At 41.6% G+C, this 22278-nt stretch overlaps 1 protein-coding gene across 8 annotated transcripts in view; it reads left to right on the top strand.

The window, feature by feature from the left end:
* Positions 1-22278, top strand: part of LOC138736734 (intersectin-2-like) — a 220624-nt gene that overhangs the window by 30366 nt on the left and 167980 nt on the right. For 7 of the 8 annotated variants that reach the window (XM_069886721.1, XM_069886717.1, XM_069886722.1 and 4 more), the window contains exon 2: positions 16758-16821. In XM_069886721.1, coding sequence (XP_069742822.1) covers positions 16785-16821 — 37 coding nt within the window. In that variant the 5' untranslated portion in view covers positions 16758-16784. Of the gene's footprint in view, positions 1-3328; positions 3356-16757; positions 16822-22278 lie in introns of those variants that run through there. The other variant, XM_069886718.1, reaches the window with a different exon arrangement.

Below are 22278 nucleotides of genomic sequence, written 5' to 3'. Positions count from 1 at the left end.
GGCATGTTGTTGAATATTCTGTCGAACATTTTCAGCCATACTGTGGAAAGTATACTGACTGGTTGCATTACAGCCTGGTGTGGGAATTCGAGTACTCAGGGAAAGTAGCAAACATAGTCAAGTCCAAGAAGGGAGCCAACATCATAGAGAACCCCCACTACACTAGTCACAAGCCCTTCTCATGCTACCTTCAGGAAGAATGTACAAAGAAAGGTACAGAATCTTGAAGGCCAACATCTCTAGGTTCAGGCACAATTTTTATTAGATTAGATTCAACTTTATTGTCATTGTGCTAAGTACAGATACAAAGCCCATGAAATGCAATTAACATCTAACCAGAAGTACAAAGAATTGTGCTTTTTACAAGTAACTGTGAGTAAAAGCAAGCACTCCAGCAAACAAACAAGTATAAAAGTACTGACAGTACTTTTACAGACAGTAATTCTGCTCAGCACTGTGATACAATATTCAGAAGGGTCACAGCCTCAGAAAAGAAACTCTTCCTGTGTCTGCTGGTTCGGGAGCGGAGGCTCCTGTAGTGCCTACCGGATGAAGGAGAGTAGTTAGGGTGAGATGCATCCTTGATAATGTTTTTTCACCCTGCCCAAACAGCATTTCTGACAGATGTTCTCAACAGTGAACAATTGGGATCCAATAATCCTCCGGGCAGTCTTCACCACCTGCTGGAGTGCTCGACGTTCTGATATGGGATAGTTGCTATACCACACTGAGATGCCATAGGTGAGTATGTTCTCAATGGTATGGCGATTAAAAATTCATCAGTATCCTGGGATAGAGGTGAGCTTTCTTGATGCTTCACAGGAAATAAAGGTGCTGTGGTGCCTTTTTGATCAGAATGCAGGAGTTCAGGGGGCAGGTGATGTCATCAGAAATGTGATACACATTCCACTACAGCTCCATTGATGTAGATAGGGGCAAGAATGTGGCTCCCAGTGCACCTGAAGTCCACAATTACCTTCTTGGTCTTCTGGGTGTTGAGGGCCAGCACACCATGTGGCCAGGTGCTGGACCTCATACCTGTAGGCTGGCTCATCTTCCTTTCTGATCAGGCCAACCATCATGGTGACATCTGCGAACTTGATTATGGAGTTAGAACCATATACAGGATCAAAGTCATAGGTGCTCAGCATACAGCCCTGAGGCACTCCGGTGCTCAGGGTAAAAATGGAGGAGGAAAGGTTGTCTAACTTAGCAGATTGGGATGAGCTGATACCAAACTGGTGAAGTTTGATGATCAACTTGGAGGGAATCACAGTATTGAATGCCAAACTAAAGTCAATGAACAGCATTCTGACATAAGAGTTGGGGCTGTCCAAGTGGGTCGGGGCAGAGTGAAGTTCCATGGAGATGGCATCCTCATTCAATCTGTTGGTGCGACAGGGAAATTGATGAGAGTCCAGGGTGGTGCGCGAACAGGATTTCAAATGTGATAGAACCAATCTCTCAAAGAACTTTGCAATGATGGGGGTGCAACTGGACAGAAGTTATTCAGACTTGTGATGGTGGAACACTTCGGCACTGCCATGATGGTGGTAATCTTGACGTTTGCAGGGACAACTGCTTGGGCCAGGGACAAATTATTTAAAAAAAAAAATCTGGCACTTACTGCTGGCCAGTGGATGCTGTTTAAAGCAAATCACCATATTATAGTAACAAATAATCATTTAAAGATTTATTTTTTAATTTTACATTTAGACATACAGCTCGGTAACAGGCCATTTTGGTCCATGAGCCCATATTGCCCGATATATTGCAAAGGAACAGTAGTCTTATTACATAAACTTCAATGTGATTTTAGACAGTTAGTTAACTTTGAGAATATATGAAATATGCAGTTTGCAAAATACATTGTTCAATTCAATAACCTGATTGATTGAGGGGAACAATATTGTTTCCACAGTTGATTGATAATTTTTTAATGTTAAAGAGTTTACTGGATTGTTGTGAAATTTTAATGATGCTTGTGTTCTTAACAACCAGATATTTTTATTATTGTGGTGCAGACAAAATCCTTAATAGTCAGGCCCACACATTAGCTGAGCGAGCTAATAAATTTGTCAAAAACTTGGAGTCTTTCTAAATGTTCTCGATATTCAAAAATATTTCAAGACTTTTAAAAAAATTCAATGGAACAATTGAAAATACAATCACTTAAGCAATCCAAAATCAGTATTAGTTCATACCATCATCTCATACAAGTATTCCTCTCCATTGAACTGAATGTGTTCTTTATTCCAATGTGGCACAGATTCAATGGGCAGACAACCCATGGGACTTTGCAGCATTGCAAAAAAACTTGTACTTCATTGATGAACTCTGTGATCAATAGGAATGTCACTCAAAGGCAAGCTCAGGACTTCTAAATTTTCATGGGAATCACTCCTTTGTACCACGTTTACAGAGAAGTGACAGGAGAAAGCTATTAACTTTGCAACTCTGAGTAACATTGGAAACGTTTTGGTGTAGTTAATTAGTTTAAAATTTGTATGTATTGTTGATATAAAAAATATAATGCAACCCCATGGGAATGGGAGGCTTGTTATTTTTCCACATTTCATGCTGTTGTCTCTAACTGTTTAGCACTGCAGTAGGTTTGCACAAAGGGTGGAGCCTGATCTTCCGTTCATCGGATGATCTGACATCCACACTTTATGCTTCTAAATCAGGAGCTGATGTTTATACTTTGAATATTTATAAAAAAAATTGTATATGATCCGCTGATGTAAGTTTCAGTGCAGACAAATGGAATAAACGTATGGGCAAAAAGCATCTAGCATGACACATAGAGATAAATCAATCAATCTTTCTGAATTTCTGTGAATATTTTCATGCATAATTTGATATTTTAAAAAATTCAATATAAAGCTGAGAGACAGCACTAGGAACACAAGGAACATTAAAACCAGGTTGCAACGTTAACCTCTGCATTATCAGAATTTTGACTTTATTTCGGATTGACAACAAACTGTTTTTATGATTTCATATCGTTCTGCTTTTTTCATTTTTATCTTCCCTGGACCAATTTTTTGTTTCTACACTTCCATTTGGGAAGATTGCAACTTGGTGCAGCAGAGATGTGATCTTGTCCTGTGTACATGAGTCCTTTGTGTAATCAAGCAGAGTTGGTGTCATGAAACAATGACTTTTTTTTTGTTGCATTTCTGATATGTGGTCGTAAGATGACCTTGAACCAAGTACAGAACAGGCAGTCCTTGTGTTACAAACGTCCAACTTATGGACAACATCTACTTACAAATTGACTGTTGCCCCAATTCGCATATAACGTCACCTCATGAATACCCCTTCCGGTTTGCAAGACCTCGATGGAACAAGAGTAAGTGTTAACTTTTAACCATGATCTTTTTTTTCTTTTTGCAGAGAAAGGTAAAATATATACTACAGTTCAACTCTGATTATCCAAAATGGTCAGGGCCGGACCCATTTTGGATAAACTTTTTTTTCTGAGAAACGGTCATTTTTTTAAAAACAACCCAGTAGCACCAGCAAATCACTTGTAACAGTGTTTAAACAACAACAAACATCAAGGGAAGGCTTTTTAACCATTAAAATAATGTTTAATTTTTACCCAAAAAAAATCCTGGCTTCCGCTGATCCTCCCCACCAATGCCCTGCTTGTGTCGGGAGCCTGAAGGTCACGCTTCTGTCCAGGAGCTTGAGGTCCCCTCTGCTGAGGCCCACTGCTGCTGCCACTGGGAGCCAGATATCCCTGGTCTGTTTGGCTCCAAAAAAAGTTCCGATAATTGAGAATTTCGGAGAATCCAATTTTGGATAATCAATGTCATGCTGTATAAACATTTGACTATCTGTCACTAAAAATGCTGAGCAAAATCCATAGGTACCTGTTCCGACTTACCTACAAGTTTGATTTAAAGACAGACTTAGGAACGGAACTCGTTCGTAACCTGGGGAACTGTTTGTACAGCACTTGGAGAAATTGTATTAAATTGCGTTGTAACCTAGGCTGGCATTATTAGCCAAGGCATTGAGGAAAAGGACAGGCAGTTATTCTAGAAATGTATTGAATATCAGTTAGGCCTTTGTACATCTGGTCATCATAGGAGAAGAAATATCTAAGAGATGGATGTGGTAAAAAATAGATTTGTGAGAAAACATAGCCATGGCTGAAAATCTGGGTTAAGATTTGATGAATTTGGGATGTTTGCTTTTGAACCATGAAGGGAGTCCTATTGGAAGTACAGTCATAGATCGCTTAATATTCACGATACATTTTGTGAAATAGGACATTATGCAATTTGGATGTTGTGCGACCATCGTATTATATACTTAGTAAAGCTATGTGGGATACTGTAGTGTACCTGTTTTTTTTCTTCTTTGGCTTGGCTTCGCGGACGAAGATTTATGGAGGGGGTAAAAAGTCCACGTCAGCTGCAGGCTCGTTTGTGGCTGACAAGTCCGATGCGGGACAGGCAGACACGATTGCAGCGGTTGCAGGGGAAAATTGGTTGGTTGGGGTTGGGTGTTGGGTTTTTCCTCCTTTGCCTTTTGTCAGTGAGGTAGGCTCTGCGGTCTTCTTCAAAGGAGGTTGCTGCCCGCCAAACTGTGAGGCGCCAAGATGCACGGTTTGAGGCGTTATCAGCCCACTGGCGGTGGTCAATGTGGCAGGCACCAAGAGATTTCTTTAGGCAGTCCTTGTACCTTTTCTTTGGTGCACCTCTGTCACGGTGGCCAGTGGAGAGCTCGCCATATAACACGATCTTGGGAAGGCGATGGTCCTCCATTCTGGAGACGTGACCCATCCAGCGCAGCTGGATCTTCAGCAGCGTGGACTCGATGCTGTCGACCTCTGCCATCTCGAGTACTTCGACGTTAGGGATGTAAGCGCTCCAATGGATATTGAGGATGGAGCGGAGACAACGCTGGTGGAAGCGTTCTAGGAGCCGTAGGTGGTGCCGGTAGAGAACCCATGATTCGGAGCCGAACAGGAGTGTGGGTATGACAACGGCTCTGTATACGCTTATCTTTGTGAGGTTTTTCAGTTGGTTGTTTTTCCAGACTCTTTTGTGTAGTCTTCCAAAGGCGCTATTTGCCTTGGCGAGTCTGTTGTCTATCTCATTGTCGATCCTTGCATCTGATGAAATGGTGCAGCCGAGATAGGTAAACTGGTTGACCGTTTTGAGTTTTGTGTGCCCAATGGAGATGTGGGGGGGCTGGTAATCATGGTGGGGAGCTGGCTGATGGAGGACCTCAGTTTTCTTCAGGCTGACTTCCAGGCCAAACATTTTGGCAGTTTCCGCAAAGCAGGACGTCAAGCGCTGAAGAGCTGGCTCTGAATGGGCAACTAAAGCGGCATCGTCTGCAAAGAGTAGTTCACGGACAAGTTTCTCTTGTGTCTTGGTGTGAGCTTGCAGGCGCCTCAGATTGAAGAGACTGCCATCCGTGCGGTACTGGATGTAAACAGCGTCTTCATTGTTGGGGTCTTTCATGGCTTGGTTCAGCATCATGCTGAAGAAGATTGAAAAGAGGGTTGGTGCCAGAACACAGCCTTGCTTCACGCCATTGTTAATGGAGAAGGGTTCAGAGAGCTCATTGCTGTATCTGACCCCACCTTGTTGGTTTTCGTGCAGTTGGATGATCATGTTGAGGAACTTTGGGGGACATCCGATGCGCTCTAGTATTTGCCAAAGCCCTTTCCTGCTCACGGTGTCGAAGGCTTTGGTGAGGTCAACAAAGGTGATGTAGAGTCCTTTGTTTTGTTCTCTGTATTGACTAAATAAATGACACTGTTTTTAGCTAATGTATCTGGCAAGGTAATACATGGGTTAAGTAGGTTAATTCTGTACAATATTGTGTATATAAAATAGTAACTATACACAGGCTAATATGTAATCTGTCCTTATCACAACTGGAGCTTGCATGACTACCATAGAGTGGAGATAGGGTGAGTCTGGAGGCTGCTACGTTCGTTACCTCTGCTATGCCCCATTCTCTGATTGGGATTTCTGAACTCTATTAAAACCTTATGAGTCCATGGATGTATTTGTGATCGAATGCTGCCTGAACAGACGTTATGCGGCGCATAACTGTATATATAATTATAAAACAATGAAGGAGCTGAATAGAATAATTAAGAAAGGGCATATTTCTGTCAACTGAAGGGTCAAAAGCCAAGTTGTAGACTTTTATCTCATTCTCATATAGTCTATGCTTGATGAGTTATCCTTTCAATTTTATGCAAAACTAATTTACCTGTAACATATTCTCTCTCACATGATCATTAACTCTATCCTGATTCTCCAACCAACTACTCTGGAGTCATTAATCTCGAACTATCCCATCTTTGTAATGTAGAGAATTGAAGCAATGAAAAGCAGAATGTCAGGGAGGAGTGCAGAGACCATGCAGTTATTGAATTGAAGAATTGAAAGCTCGGTTCTTGAAGCTGCGAGCCAGTAGCACTACCTATCTTACCATTGTGCAACCTCTTTGAAAGATAGCAGGATTGGAGTAGAGAGGGTGGGGAAACCACTCAAAACTTGTTTGGCATGTGGAATTCTCTGGCCTGAGAGTAGAAAATGAAACAAAAATAGCAAGTGTTGTGAAAATAAAACACTGGCTGGTCAGGCAGAATCTGTGGGGAAAAATTAAAGTTTCTTTTGGTCAAAGACCTTTCATCTTTTCCCAGTTCAGAGACATTAACTGTTTTGTTTTTGATTTTTGTTTATCGCAGAAACATTCATGACATTTAAACAGTACTTAGCTGTGTATTCAAAGAGCTGTAGCATGCATGGGTATTGACTAACTAAAAGGTTAAGACACTATATATTGACATGAGGTATGATAAACTGCATAGCTTCCTTCCATGACCACAGATTTCCATTATTCTGCATACAATTTATTCCACACTTTCTTTCCTATCATTTAGTTTGCATGTTTTGATTAATTAATAACTTAAAATATCATTCTGGCAGTGGGCACATGATCTTGTGCAAGATCAGTGAATCCTGGATGATAGCCTGTCATGAACCAACGGCCCTGTCTCTTAATTAAATAACATTTTCTATGATTCCACGACATAAATATTTAGAACAACTAAGGTTAAAAGCAGCAGAATAGAATGAGACTGACAGAAGATTCAAGAATGTGCTCAAAGCCTCCATGCAGAAGTTCAGCATCCCAGTGAACATCTTGGAAACTCTGACCCACAACTGATTAAGATGGAGAAGGAGCACGCGAGATGATATTGAGAATCTTGGGACTATGCTTCAGGAGCACGCAGAGTCCCTAGATTTACCAAATCACTTGGCTCCAGACCTGATTGGAACATTAATCCAAGTGTGGCTAAATTGCTGAATTACACAGAAGGTAGCACGAGACTGCAGCAACTTACCAAAACTACTCGTGCTCTATCTTACAAATCCACAATCTCTACCAGCTGGAAGGGCAAGAGCGTAAAAGGATTGGGAACATCACTACCTGGTTGTTATGCTCCAAGCCATACACCATTCTGACTTGCAAATATATCACCCTGGGTCAAATACTGGAATGCATTCCCTAATGACGTTGTGGGCAGACCCATTCCTCAGGGGTTGCAGCGGTTCAACAAGACAGTTTACAACACCTTCTCAAGATCATTTAGGGATGAGCAACTAAATGGTATATCAGGATGTGAGCCCCATGTGTCCCTTGAATAAATTATTAAAAATTAACTGGTTAGTGGCATGAAGGGAAAAATAACCCAATAGTTGAAGTTGCAACTCTTAGAAAAGAAAGTGACTGTTGGTGTTCAATCATCCCAATCCCAGGACATTTTTGCACAGATATTTGACTGCATGCCCCAAGCAAAATTATCTTCAACCCCTTCATTACTAACCTTCCTTGAAACTTGTTAAGTATGTTCACTGTAGTGGTTAATACAGTTCTTATTTCCTTTTGTAGAGTTGCTGTACTATGTTGATAAGTACAACATTATCAAGGTGTTTTAACGGTGATTCAACTTGGTTAATTTCAGATGTCGGGTGTATTTATCTTAATGTTGTTGAGTGGACATGTCAGTGCATGCTCTTTTGCCTCCAAGTAATAAGAAATAAATAGTGCTCTCCATTTCTCTCTTATGCCATTTTATTTTCTTTCTTTTTTACATTTTTTTATTGGTTTTAATATGTGGAAAATACATTGGTACATATCGTATTAATAATAAAGTAAGTTAATATCAAATTACACATATCAAGTAATGAATGATAAACAATGTGCACAGGAACCCATGTTATTAAATGGAAAAAAGTAAAATTTAAAAAAAAACATTCCTAAACTAATAATCTAATCCTACCCTATGAGGGTTGCTGGCCAAGGAGTCCACTACTATAATGACATCTAAGGGGTAATTTTTTGAAATTAAACGGATTGTTAATTTTTTTAGTAATAGTAATGTCTAGATAGTGAAATTGATTTTTAAAAATTTGAAAAGGGACAGAGGAATTAAAGGAGCAGGAAGAGTTCAAAACAAATATTTTTTTGAATATTTGTATTTATTTTCAAAGATTCACACAAATCCAAACAAACAATATAATCTCAGCAAAGGTATATAACAGTTTTTTTCCTCTACCCCTCTCCCTTCTCCCATACCCTAATATCAAAGTTTATACAGATTAAACAAAAACAAAGAAACAATTATCAGTAAAATCGCAAATCCTTAAATTTTTGTTTTAAAAGATCTGGAACAAAATACAAGAGCACATCATCTGCTCCACGACCCACTTCATTTATCCCAATCATTCCACTACTGGTATGAATTATTGCCTTATTTTTATTCAGAAGGGATATAATTATATTTGTGTATCAATGTGTTGCAGATAGGGTTGCCATATCTCAATGAATGTGTCACATTTTCTCCTTAAATTGTACATGATTTTATCCAGGGGAATACACTCCACATTTCCATATTGCAACATGTAATAGTTTAGTTGGAAGCCGGACTTCCACGTGACTGCTATACATATCCTGGCAACCGTCACAAACTGAATTTAGTACTTGGACAGTTTAAAACACATGTCCATATGGTTTCTCAGAAGGTACAATTCCGGATCCTGTGGAAAATCCACCTTTGTAATTTTTTTTCAGAATGTCCCCCAGGTCCTCCCAGAAGGATCTCACCTTTATACACAGCCAGATTGAATGGATAAAGATTCCAATCTCCACACCACACCCAAAGCACATTTCTGAGATTTCTGGTTTGGATTTATATAATTTTTGAGGTGTGGGGTACAGTTTGATGCACCAACCTGTACCTGGCTTTAATGACTGTTGTCATGCTGTCCCAACACAAGTCTGACCAGCATCGCTCCCACCTTTCCCTTGCCTTCTGGCCCTCACTTTGGAATAGGAGAAATAAATTTACATGTGGTTCCCCTTTGAATTAGAATCTCTACACGCAGGTAGGGCCATAGTCAGTCCCAAATTATCCTTCAAGAAAGATCTTAACTGAAGTTAGCAGAAGAGAGTTTTATTTGACAAATCGTACTTATTCATCAGCTTTTCAAATGGCATGAGTTGCCCCTGTTCATAACAATCCTCGATACACCTGATCCCCTTCCAGCACCAGGTGTTCAGGATTTTATTATTCAGAGTCATGGGTATTAATTTGTTCTGGGACAAGGGCAATTTGGGAGATAACCCCACCTTTAGCCCAATACATTGATTTATTTTTTGTCATGTCTGAATTACATGTTTTAGTATGGCGTTATCTATTTCCCTTGATATCAATTTAGTGACCCACTTAACTCTCCTGCTATCTTTTCTCCTACTGTGTGTAGTCCAATTTGTGGCTAGGAGGGGTACCTGCTCCCTCTCATGGAGAGAAGCGATAAACCTCGACTGGGCCGCCCAGTAGTATTTTTTTTGAAGTCCGGTAATTTCAGACCTCCTAGTTTGTAACCCCAAGTCAATTTTTCCATGGAGACCTTAACCACCTTACCGTTCCGCAAGAACTTCCTGACACATCAGTTGAGTGCCTTAAAGAACCTCTTGGGCAATGGGATGGGCAAAGACTGAAATAAATATTATAGTCTTGGCATCACTTTCATTAACACAAAGCTATGGGCAGGTTCTCCATCTACCAAAATGAATATTTCATTCTTCTGCAAGTTTAATTTATAACCTTAAAACTGATGAAATTGACTGAGAAGTAACAACACATGTGGAATCAAATGGTCAGAATTGGATATGTTTAGCAGAAGATCATCGGCATAGAATATTTCCAGCTCCAGAGATCTCTGCTAATTGCCAAAAAGTGACCACTAATACAGTAGTTCCAAAATCAAACTAAATAGAAGAGGACTTGAGGGATAACCCTGTCTGGTTCTATGATGCAGTTTAAAGGGTTTGGATTTAATTGAATTTGTAGCGAATAGAATTAATTCAATTAATAAATTGAGAACCTAGGTTAAATTTCTCTCGTATATTCCCATTCCACTCTATTGAATGCCCTTTCTGCATCTAAAGAGATAATACATTCAGATGACGAAACTGGAGGAGAGTAAAGAATATCTAAAAGACGTTGAATATTAAATTGTGAGTAATGTCATTTAATGAATCCTGTTTTATCCTCAGATATGGTTAGAGACATGACATTCTCCAATCTAGAGAACAAAATCTTGGCATCAAAATTTAGAAGGAAAATTGGTCTGTACAAGGAACAGTCTGAAGGATCCTCATTTATTTTTTAAGAATAAGGGAGATAGAAACATCACAAAAGGTTTGCAACAATTTTCCATTAATTGATGATTGAGCAAAGACTCAGTCCAAATAGGATCTCCGTAAGTGAGAAAAAGATTAATAGAACTTTGCTGGAATTTGTCTGGTCCAGGACTTTTGCAGATCTGTAAAGAGTTAATAGCTGCTGCTATTGTGTTTTAATTTTCTTTAAATTACTATTCTATTTATATCTTCCTACCTTCAATAAAATGTTGGAGCTTGGAGTTGTGATCAGAATATGTTGCTGTAAATAATGCAAATTACCTGAGAAAATATTAATGACTGACGATGATATTTCACAATCTTTTTGAAATACAAATTGGCAAAAATTTAAACAGTTCATATACATATCACCTGACCTATATTTATCATGATGCTACTGCTTTGTATATTTCTCTTAAGTTATTGAAATTGCAATTCTTCGATCATTATATATTTCTCCTCATTCTACTATAATGTCCAGGGCCCTGACATTTCCTGTGTAAATCCTGCCCTAATTTGACTTAACAAAATGCAGCACCTCACACCTGTCAGTTAAATTCTACTTGTTCTTCCTTGGACTGCTTTCCTAATGGATTGAGATTCTGTGGTAATTTCAGATAACTTTCCTCATTATCCATCATATCATCCATTTTGATACCAGTTGTACCTTTTGGATCCACTTAGATATGGATGTACTGCTAAACAGCTTTGCAGATAAATCTTCATGGAATGTTAAGGACATTAAGCATTACTGGTATCCCAATGTAATCATTTAAAAATTTGCTGAAAGTATTTAGCAAAACAGGTTAAAGGGTGAAGTCAATGTTGTTCCATATTAAAAGCATCATACCACCAAAGGTTGTAGTTGAGTGGAAAGTTTTTCTTGTGTTGGGGTAAGTGAATCTAGGACCCATTTCTGGACATTATTTCCCTGTGTGTGATGAGTTTACTTATCTCTACCTGAGATGATAAACCCAACCAGATTACCGTAAAAACACAAAGCTGGGAAAATTCAGTAGGTCAAGCAGTGCACTTTATAGAGTAAAGATAAAGATACATCACCACTGTTCAGACTTTAGCCTTTTATCAAGGTATGAGCAAAATATAGATGGGCTCCCAAACAAAATGGTGGAGGAAGGAGGGGCAGGGCAAAGGGCACAGTCCCACAGGCAGGAGGTAATAAGGGAGGGAGGGCATACCATCAATCAGAGGTAGGGGGAATGGCTCTTTGAATGGAGAGGGAAGGGTTGGAGAGCTGGAGGAAAGAAGACAGAGATAAGAGGAAGAGCGGGGAGTGGTCTAGTTGAAACCGGAGAAGACGAGGTTAATGCCTTCTGGTTGGAGACTGCCCAGGCAGAATATTAGATGCTGTTCTTCCTTTTACAGGTGGACTTGGTTTGACGGGACATGGGACCGTTGACAGACATGTCAGCAAGGGGCTGGGGCGCAGAATTGAAATGGTTGGCCACTGGGAGATCCTTGTCACTGATGCAAACAGAACAAAGGTGCCCAGCATGGCAATCTCCTAATCTGCATCCAGTCCCTCTGATGTAGAGAAGGCCACAGCAGGAGCACCAGATATAGTAGATGATTGCTGCAGATTCACAAGTGAAGTGTTGCTTCACTTGAAAGGACCACCAATAGTGGTGAGGGAGGCAGTGTGGGTGAAGATGTGATACCTCCTGTGGCAGCAGGGGGCGATTAGTGGGAAGGGATGAGTGGATGAGGGAGTCACAGGGGGAGTGATCCCTACAGAAGGCAGAGAGTGGAAGAAAAAAGATGTGTCTGGTGGTCGGATCATATTGTAGGTGATGGGAATGGCGTAGTAGGAGAGGACAACTGAAATCCTGTTTTCTTTGCATCTGGGGGCAGAGGGGGGCAGGGCAGATGAGCGGGAAATGAAGATGGATTTTGTTTGGGGGGGCCTGCCTACATTTTGTCACTCATTGAAGGACTCGAGCCTGAAACATTGGTTATGTTTCTTTGTTTTCCCTATATAAAGTACCTGTTGAATTTCCCTAGTTTTGTGTGTTTACTTCAATCACGGTGTCTGCAGACTTTCATTTTTACTCCACCTAGATTACATTTTCATTCAAATGTTGCCATTTCCCTGCATCATCTCCTGCCTTGCCTGACTCTTACCAAAGACTTGGACCCTTTCCATAGCTTGGTCTCTTATTTCTTCAAATCATAAGGTTATTAATACCCTTGATAAGTGTTCTGATCTGCTTGTTCTCTTTTTGGCTTTTCCATCTTGATGTTGTTCTGTGTACTGGGCCATTGAAGTCATTGATTTCAAAATGAGAATTTAGCAGAAAATCAAGCTTCTGGGACAATTCAGTGGATCAAGCAGCATCTGAAGAGACAGTGAGATAGTAAACGTTGTGGGTTGTGACCCAGATCCTGATCAGAAGTCAGAACCAAAAATGTCGACCATTCCATTTGCCCAAAAGGTGCTGCTCCAGCACCTGGTTTCCTCCAGCAGTTTGTTTTTGAACTAGATTCCTGCATCTACGGTCTCTTGTATCTCCAAAATCAGCATCTGTCACCCTAACATTGTATATGAAAGTTTTTTTTTTAATGGAGAAATATTCCGTATATTTCAGTATACAAGTTGAATTGTGAAACCCAAAATAACTCTCAAAAAATGGGGTTTGACTTAAAAGTCAGATATACTTTTGAGACCTTAAATCCAGCTCAAAATCCAATCTGCGCTGATCCGGTTGGTGTATGTCGACCCATGAAGAAACCAATTTGGGATATGAAAAGCAGATTTGCCATAAAAGTCAACCTTTGAAAAACAAAAAAAACGGCACAACTGCGACAGATTTTTATTGAGAACAACACATTTAGAACCCGTCAAAATCCCTCTTGCTATCGTCTGAGGCAAAGATGGCGGCAATCACATCCATTCTCTCACTGTTTAAACTGTCATCATACGGGTCCCACTCTGGCTGATGAGGTGGTTTCAGCTTCGCTGTCAGTGACCCACAATAAATCATCTTTCGTGCCATCAATTGCATAAGAGACACTGGACTTTTTAAACGATTTTATCACAGTCTCTATTTTAACTTTGGCCCATGCCTTGAGCACAAAATCACACAGTTCACCAAGCAATGAAGCACACATTGCTCCACCTTTCGTAAATGATTTTTCTGCACTCAACATCCATATATTCCATTCCTCGTGCACATGGTCTTTGAATGGCTTATTCAAGCAGTCATTGAGAGGTTGCAAGATAGACGTCAAACCACTCGGGATAACCACCATGTAAGTATTATGTAGTGTTAATCTACTTTTAATGTTCTCAGTTAAGTACCTACGAAACATATCCCAGACTGTTCTTTACTTAAACCACCTGGCCGCCTGTTCCACACATTGTCTATCCATATTTTTACACCATTTTCGTCCATTTATTCTTTTTCATAAAAATGTGCAAAAATATCTGCAGGGAATTTCATTTTTTGTTTAATTTTTCATTTGAAGATAATCAAGGGTCTTAGCTTCATCCCATTAGCCATGCACGATACCACCACAGTAAATTTGGTCCTTTCATGGCCTGTCCATTTGCACAGTTTTAACACTTTTCCATTCCACTATTCTATTGCCTATCATGTTGAAATTCATGGGGTGACGTCGTGAGTGACGCATTATGTACAGTGCTCTGACAGCAAGCTGACTGAACAGTGACATTTCACAGCTGTCAAAGTCTTAGATATTATGTTCTTCATAACACAAAATCACAATCAGATTAATTTGTCAAATGTTTATTGTTGAAATGTTAACAACAAATCTACACTTAACAAAAAATATTTTATGTCATTTTTCGATGGAAGACTTTCTAACTAAAGATCAATAGTTCGCTCTGAGCCGCCAAACAGGGCAGAAGGCCAGACATCAGGATCAGATGTGATCCAGTGTGAGAGGCCACAGCAACCACTACCTTGTGGTGGAGCTCAGGACTCTACATCACCTTTGTTGATCTAACCAAAGCCTTTGACACCGTGAGCAGGAAAGGGCTTTGTCAAATACGAGAGCGCCTCGGATGCCCCCCCAAATTCTTCAACATGGTTATCCAACTGCACAAAAACCAACAAGGTCGGGTCAGATACAGCAATGAGCTCTCCGAACCCTTATCCATTGACAACGGTGTGAAGCAAGGCTGCATCCTCGCACCAACCCTCTTTACTATCTTCTTCAGCATGATGCTGAAACAAGCCATGAAAGACCTCAACAATAAAGATGGTGTTTACATCCGGTACTGCACGGATGGCAGTCTCTTCAATCTGAGGCGCCTGCAAGCTCACACCAAGACACAAGAGCAACTTGTCCATGAACTACTCTTTTGCAGACGATGCCACTTTAGTTGCCCATTCAGAGGCAGCTCTCCAGCGCATGACGTCCTGTTTTGTGGAAACTGCCAAAATGTTTGGCCTGGAAGTCAGCCTGAAGAAAACTGAAGTCCTCCATCAGCCAGCTCCCCACCATGACCACCAGCCCCCTCACATCTCCATCGGGCACACTGAACTCAAAACGGTCAACCAGTTCACCTATCTCGGCTGCACCATTTCATCTGATGCAAGGATCGACAAAGAGATAGACAACAGACTTGCCAAGGCAAATAGCGCCTTTGGAAGACTACACAAAAGAGTCTGGAAAAGCAACCACCTGAAGAAATACGCAAAGATCAGCGTGTACAGAGCCGTTGTCATAGCCACGCTCCTGTTCAGCTCCAAATCATGGGTCCTCTACCAGCATCACCTACGGCTCCTAGAACGCTTCCATCAGCGCTGTCTCCGCTCCATCCTCAACATTCATTGGAATGACTTCATCACCAACATCGAAGTACTTGAGCTGGCAGAGTCCGTAAGCATCGAATCCATGCTGCTAAAGACCCAACTGTGCTGGGTGGGTCACGTCTCCAGAATGGAGGACCATCGCCTTCCCAAGATCGTGTTCTACGGCGAGCTCTCCACTGGCCACCTAGACAGAGGTGCACCCAAGAAGAGGCACAAGGACTGCTTAAAGAAATCTCTTGGTGCCTGCCACATTGACCCCCGCCAGTGGGCTGATATCGCCTCCAACCGTGCATCTTGGCGCCTCACAGTTCGGCGGGCAGCAACCTCCTTTGAAGAAGACCGCAGAGCCTACCTCACTGTCAAAAGACAAAGGAGGAAAAACCCAACACCCAACCCCAACCCACCAATTTTCCCTTGCAACCGCTGCAATCGTGTCTGCCTGTCCCTCATCGGACTTGTCAGTCACCAACGAACCGGTAGCAGACGTGGACGTACCCCTCCATAAATCTTCGTCCGCGAAGCCAAACCAAAGAAGAAGAATTCAAGTGTTCTCATGCATCAGCATATCTTCCATTGCGGTCTTAGGTATGGGTCAACTATTACATGTGAGATGTTTGTCTTCACGTAATAGGAACAGAATGTGTTCCAAATAAATAATACATCCTGTCCTTTATTTTCTAACATTTGGACAGAATCCAGCTCTTCAGTTAGTCTTTCATTTGAAGGATTATTTTTAATTTCATGATCAGGTTCATATGCAAAACATTAGACAGTATATGGGAGATTAATGGGAAAGAGCATAGTATCACTTCAGGGTGGGGTTTTTCAAATATAAAATGTGATATCTGTTAGAAATTGAGCTTGTGTATTTGTTAAAGTGTGATTCATTGTTAGGATTTTTTTTATGGTTGTGTTTATATTAAAGTGGTCGGAGATAGCAGGTAGGAAAAGCAAGTGTAAAAAAAAATTGCATAGGGATTCACAACTCCTTGCATGTTTTGCATTTTTGCATTTTGCCAACTATAGTATTAAAATACTTCACTTTGAAATGCTCTCCTATTTGTTCCAACTGTCAAAAACATGAATTCACTTTGATCAGCAGAGGCCTGGAACCATCCATTGTTCATTATCACAAGGGTGAACTAATGTTCTCCCTGCCCTGCAGGACAATGAGCTGGTGATCATCACTGATGGATAATTTGTAAAACATGTTTTTTGTTGCAGATGGACAGAAGTTAGCAAGACGTGGTCATGACCATGATGGCTCAGTTTCCCACAGCCATGAATGGTAAGCAGCTTATTCCTTATTTTGCTTATGATGTGGATTTGAAGTGGATGGGGATATTTGGGCTCTGGAATCTCTGTGAAATTAAGTCAAAGATCATTGTATGGAAGGTTGATATCCACTACTTGAAATTTTAATTCAAGGGTTAACTCTAGCCACTTTCAGGTGCATTCTCCAACAAGAATGTGCCTGCAGAAGCGGATGCAGATCTGTGGAATGGTCATTCAGGTGGTAGCCCTGAAAGCGTAGCGCTGTCCACCTGAAAGGGACAGCTACAGGAGAGGCACCTCGGAGTGCACTCTGGCTCCTGTCCCTTCGGGACGTCGGGGCAGGGGCAGCCGGCGCGGGACGTCGGGGCTGGGGTGGTCGGCGCGGGACGTTGGGTCTGTGGCATCCCGCGCCAGCTGTCCCTGCCCTGACGTCCCGCGCCGGGGGGCAAGGGCAGCGGGGAGGGGGGCTGTCAGGCGCTTGCCAGCTGATTATCATTCCCTGCCTGCTTTCAAGCAGCTGGATTCAGGTGCCTAGGGGGACTTCAGTGCTCCGGCGATTATCCCTCTCAGAGGAGGGTTAGAGAGTGCGCCTCCTGCTCTTTCAGGTGGCCTCCGACAGCCGCATAGGCGTAGAATATGCGGCTTTACATCAGGGTTTTTTGGCCACCTGAAAGTCCCTACAGTGACTGAAAACATTTGAGCACCTTAGATGCTAAATAAGACTCCAGAGAATATGACTTGCCATTTTGCATCCTAATATATCTTCAGTGATGTATCTGTACTTGACTTCAGATGCTTCTGTAATCTGTTTTCTATATATGAATTGTAGTGCCACACTAGTCATTACACTAGGATCATGCAAGGAAAATATTTCTTCCCTCCCATATCTTTTGATTGATTTTATTTTATTGTTTTGCTATTTCATCACAGAGTATCTTCTTCACCTCTTCCTCACAAATGCTGTGCAAACATCCCAGTATTAAAACCAGACCCGGCATGGCTATCCTACTGCCTTGGTCGGAAATAAGCAAGAATAATCTGTTCTGACCTGCAAGGTTTCAAAGCCTATCAGGCTTCTGGGTTGAGTGAATCCATACTGACTTGATTATTTTTCATCAGTTTTGTTCTTGCCTGGGCTTTAAATCCTGTACATGGGGCTTGCATTGTTTACACAAAAGACTGCAGCTGCTGGAATTTGGAGCAACTAGATTCAATCTGCTTGAGGAACTCACCGGGTTGTGCAGAATCAGAGGGGAATGTTGTAGGCAGAAACCCTTCATCGGGACTGAGTGTGTGGAGGAGAGAGAGTTGGTATAGTGAGGACAGGGTGGGAGTGGTAGGATGAGAGCCAGAGAGAGATTGGTGGACGACAGGGAGGTGAAGGATGGCAGACAGAAGCAGTATACAGATACAGAGAGGGAAGCACAGGAATGAGATGGAATACAAAGGCAGCCAGTGCCGAAGAATGAGAGGTGACAATAATAGTATAATGAGAATAAGATGGAATAGAAGGGAGGCAAGAGGAAATGTAGGGAAGAATCCAAAAGAGGAAATAGAGGTTGAAGAGGAAGGAACCAAAGAGGGAGGGGGAATGAGAATGAGTGGGTGGGAAAGGGGACAAAAGGGGAAGTGGTGAAAAGGGAGGGCAAAATGGGAAAGAATAGAAGTAGTTCAGAAAAAGAGGGAGAGGACAAGGCCCCTGAAATTCTCGGAGGAATATGCAATCTTGTTCCCCTGGTTTGTGTTGGGTTTCTATCTGGCATTGGGGAAAGCTAAGAATGGACAGGTTGGTGTAGGAATGGGAAGGGCAATCGAAAAGAGTCTGGGATCGCTATTGTGGAGAGAATGCAGAAATTCTGCAAAATGGTCCTCAAGTCTGTTAGTTACACCAATTTCGAGGAAGTCATATCGGGAATACCAAATACAGTAGATAAGGTTTTGGGTGAGGTTTTTAACCACACATTCACATCAAGTACAATGTTGGCACATCTTTAATTCATTTAATTGATGAATTTGCACCTGTATTTATTTCATTGTCTTCAGCAGTTGCCGATCTATTCTTGGAGTAATAAATTAATATAATAGAGCATCTGTATTTCTATTGCTGTGCAATTATTTTTTACACATTTCCTGGAGGGTTAGAGGTCCAATTTGTGCTTCCTTCTTGAAAATCATTCCAATTTCACTGATTCATGATTGCAACACAAGATAATGTAGATTCCAGAATCTGGAGCAGAAAACAAAATCAGGAAGTCAGCAGGTCAAGCAGCTATGTGTGGAGACAAAGAAATGGTCAATGATTTGGGTCAGGTCCCTGCATCAAGGATCATGCAGGAACCTGACCTGAAACATTGTCTGCTGAGTTCTTCCAGCAGTTTGTTTTCTGACACAAAATTACTGTGTTTTGAAGTTCACTGCTGTTAATGACTTTGAGATTTTTGCTGTATTTCTGCTAAAATGTACATTCCATCCCATAGTGTCATCGAGGGAAAAAAAATACAGGATAAGTGCCAAGTTGTTTTGGGGGAAAAAAAATAACCAAATGCAGAGTAAACCACTAATGGTTGGTGGCCTGAACATTATTATCACAAATACAACTGAAACCTTACTAGGATCTTCAAAATAATATATGTTGGGAGTAAGGTCAAATCATGAAATGAGATTAGTTTGGTTAAATCTGATATTGAGAATTCTATATTTCAATAAGAGAAGAATAAAGAGTGAGGAGAGGTTAACATGACTGTGTGGCAGAGAATACAGTCCACAAAGATTTTTGAGTTCAGACTTTAACTAACTTGGTGGATGGAGTAATTAAGTAAAAGTTACGAAGATTTGGGTAATTGTTTTGGCAATGGAATGGCTGGGTTTTCTTCAGGAAGTGGAGTAGATGGATATTACAATGCAGGAACATGCACTTGGAAGCTAAGCCCAGGGTCAAATAGAATATTGAGTTTGCATGTACTTGGCCTATGATAGTTGAGGAGATGCTCTGAACTATAACCAAGGCATGTGGTTTGTGGTGCATTCTGTGATGAATATCTTCCCAGTTTTAGCTGAAAGCATTTGACAGAATGTTGCAAATGCAGTCTAGTAGCATGAACCTGGTGAAGGTGTGGAATCATTTTGCTTTTTAATCCCCAAATACTGGATCTCAAAAAGATAAACTATTCATAAAATTATGCGATATGTGATCATAAGTAAATGAGCAAACGTTATCTAGATTAGAAAAATATTCAAATATTCTTGCATATAGATCCAACCACTCTAAGCATGATACCATCACCACCACCCTCCATCTAGCCCTCACCCACCTGGAAAATAAGGACTCGTATGTTCGAATGCTGTTTATTGACTTCAGTTCAGCATTCAACACAATCATATCTCAGTACCTGATAGAGACTGAGCCTCCTGGGCCTAAACACCTCCCTCTGTAATTGGATTCTTGACTTCCTCATGGGAGACCTAAGGCAGTCTGGATCAGAAACAGCACTTTTAAGACCATTACACTGAACATGGTGGGAGGTCCATTGCTGTTTACTTTGTTGACTCATGACTGTGCAGCATACACAACTCGAACTACATCATGAAGTTTGCTGACAATACAACCGTGGTGGGCCTTATAAGTAAGAATGATGAGTTGGTGTACAAAGATTAAGTCAGTCGCTAACAGATTGGTGTAGAGCAAACACCCTGCATCTGGACATTAATGAAATAAAAGAAATGGTTGTTTACTTAAGGAGGGCCCAGGGGGATCATTCTCCGCTGGCCATTGACAGCTCTACCGCTGTCAAGGGTAGCAAGTTTTTTCAGGTACACTTGGCGGAGAATCTCACCTGGTCCCTCAACACCAGCTCAATCACCAAGAAAGCCCAGCAGCGCCTTACTTCCTGCGGAGGCTGAGAAAAGTTCATTTCCCACCCTCCGTCCTCACTATGTTCTACAGAGGATGTATTGAGAGCATTCTGAGTCATTGCATCACCGCCTGGTTTGAAAGCTGTACCACCTAAGACCCTACAGAGAATAGTGAGGTCAGTGGAGAAGATAATTGGGGCCTCTCTTCCTACCATGACAGACATCTACAATGCACAATGCATGCGGAAGGCAAATAACATTGTGAAGGACTTCACACCCCTTTTGTAAACTTTTCTCCCTTTTGCCATCTGGAAGGAGGTATCGTAGCATTTGGGCCCAAACATCTAGATGGTACAACAGGTTTTTTCCCCGAGCCATCAGGCTCCTCAATTCCTAGAACACACGTGAACTAGTATATCATGGATTTTTATTGTATTTTTGTGTTTTAATATTTAACTCTTATTTATGTAAATTTGCTCCATGGACCTGGAAAAATGCTTTCTCATCCTGACTGTGCCTTGCATTTTTTTTTCTTCTTTGGCTTGGCTTCGCGGACGAAGATTTATGGAGGGGGTAAAAAGTCCACGTCAGCTGCAGGCTCGTTTGTGGCTGACCAGTCCGATGCGGGACAGGCAGACACGATTGCAGCGGTTGCAAGGGAAAATTGGTTGGTTGGGGTTGGGTGTTGGGTTTTTCCTCCTTTGCCTTTTGTCAGTGAGGTGGGCTCTGCGGTCTTCTTCAAAGGAGGCTGCTGCCCGCCAAACTGTGAGGCGCCAAGATGCACGGTTTGAGGCGTTATCAGCCCACTGGCGGTGGTCAATGTGGCAGGCACCAAGAGATTTCTTTAGGCAGTCCTTGTACCTTTTCTTTGGTGCACCTCTGTCACGGTGGCCAGTGGAGAGCTCGCCATATAATACGATCTTGGGAAGGCGATGGTCCTCCATTCTGGAGACGTGACCCATCCAGCGCAGCTGGATCTTCAGCAGCGTGGACTCGATGCTGTCGACCTCTGCCATCTCGAGTACCTCGACGTTAGGGGTGTGAGCGCTCCAATGGATGTTGAGGATGGAGCGGAGACAACGCTGGTGGAAGCGTTCTAGGAGCCGTAGGTGATGCCGGTAGAGGACCCATGATTCGGAGCCGAACAGGAGTGTGGGTATGACAACGGCTCTGTATACGCTTATCTTTGTGAGGTTTTTCAGTTGGTTGTTTTTCCAGACTCTTTTGTGTAGTCTTCCAAAGGCGCTATTTGCCTTGGCGAGTCTGTTGTCTATCTCATTGTCGATCCTTGCATCTGATGAAATGGTGCAGCCGAGATAGGTAAACTGGTTGACCGTTTTGAGTTATGGTATGAATGACAAATAAAGGGGACTTGACAGGTCTTACTAAAAATTTGCAGTTTCAGATGCAGTTTTTAAACCATATTATTAAATGCATTTATATTTGCAGTTGTCATATAATCAGGATATCCCAAACTATTTCACAGATTTAAAGTTAAATTTAGTGTCACCTGATTGCACCAGTGGAATCCGATGAAACATGCAGGCACACAATCATCCATCCACACATTTAGACAAACCATGTATATGAAGGACTATTCTTCATAAATACAAATAAA

This window comes from Narcine bancroftii, chromosome 6, assembly GCF_036971445.1.
Source record: "Narcine bancroftii isolate sNarBan1 chromosome 6, sNarBan1.hap1, whole genome shotgun sequence".
Classification (NCBI taxonomy): Eukaryota; Metazoa; Chordata; class Chondrichthyes; order Torpediniformes; family Narcinidae; genus Narcine; species Narcine bancroftii.
This window is presented reverse-complemented; position numbering and strand designations above follow the sequence as displayed.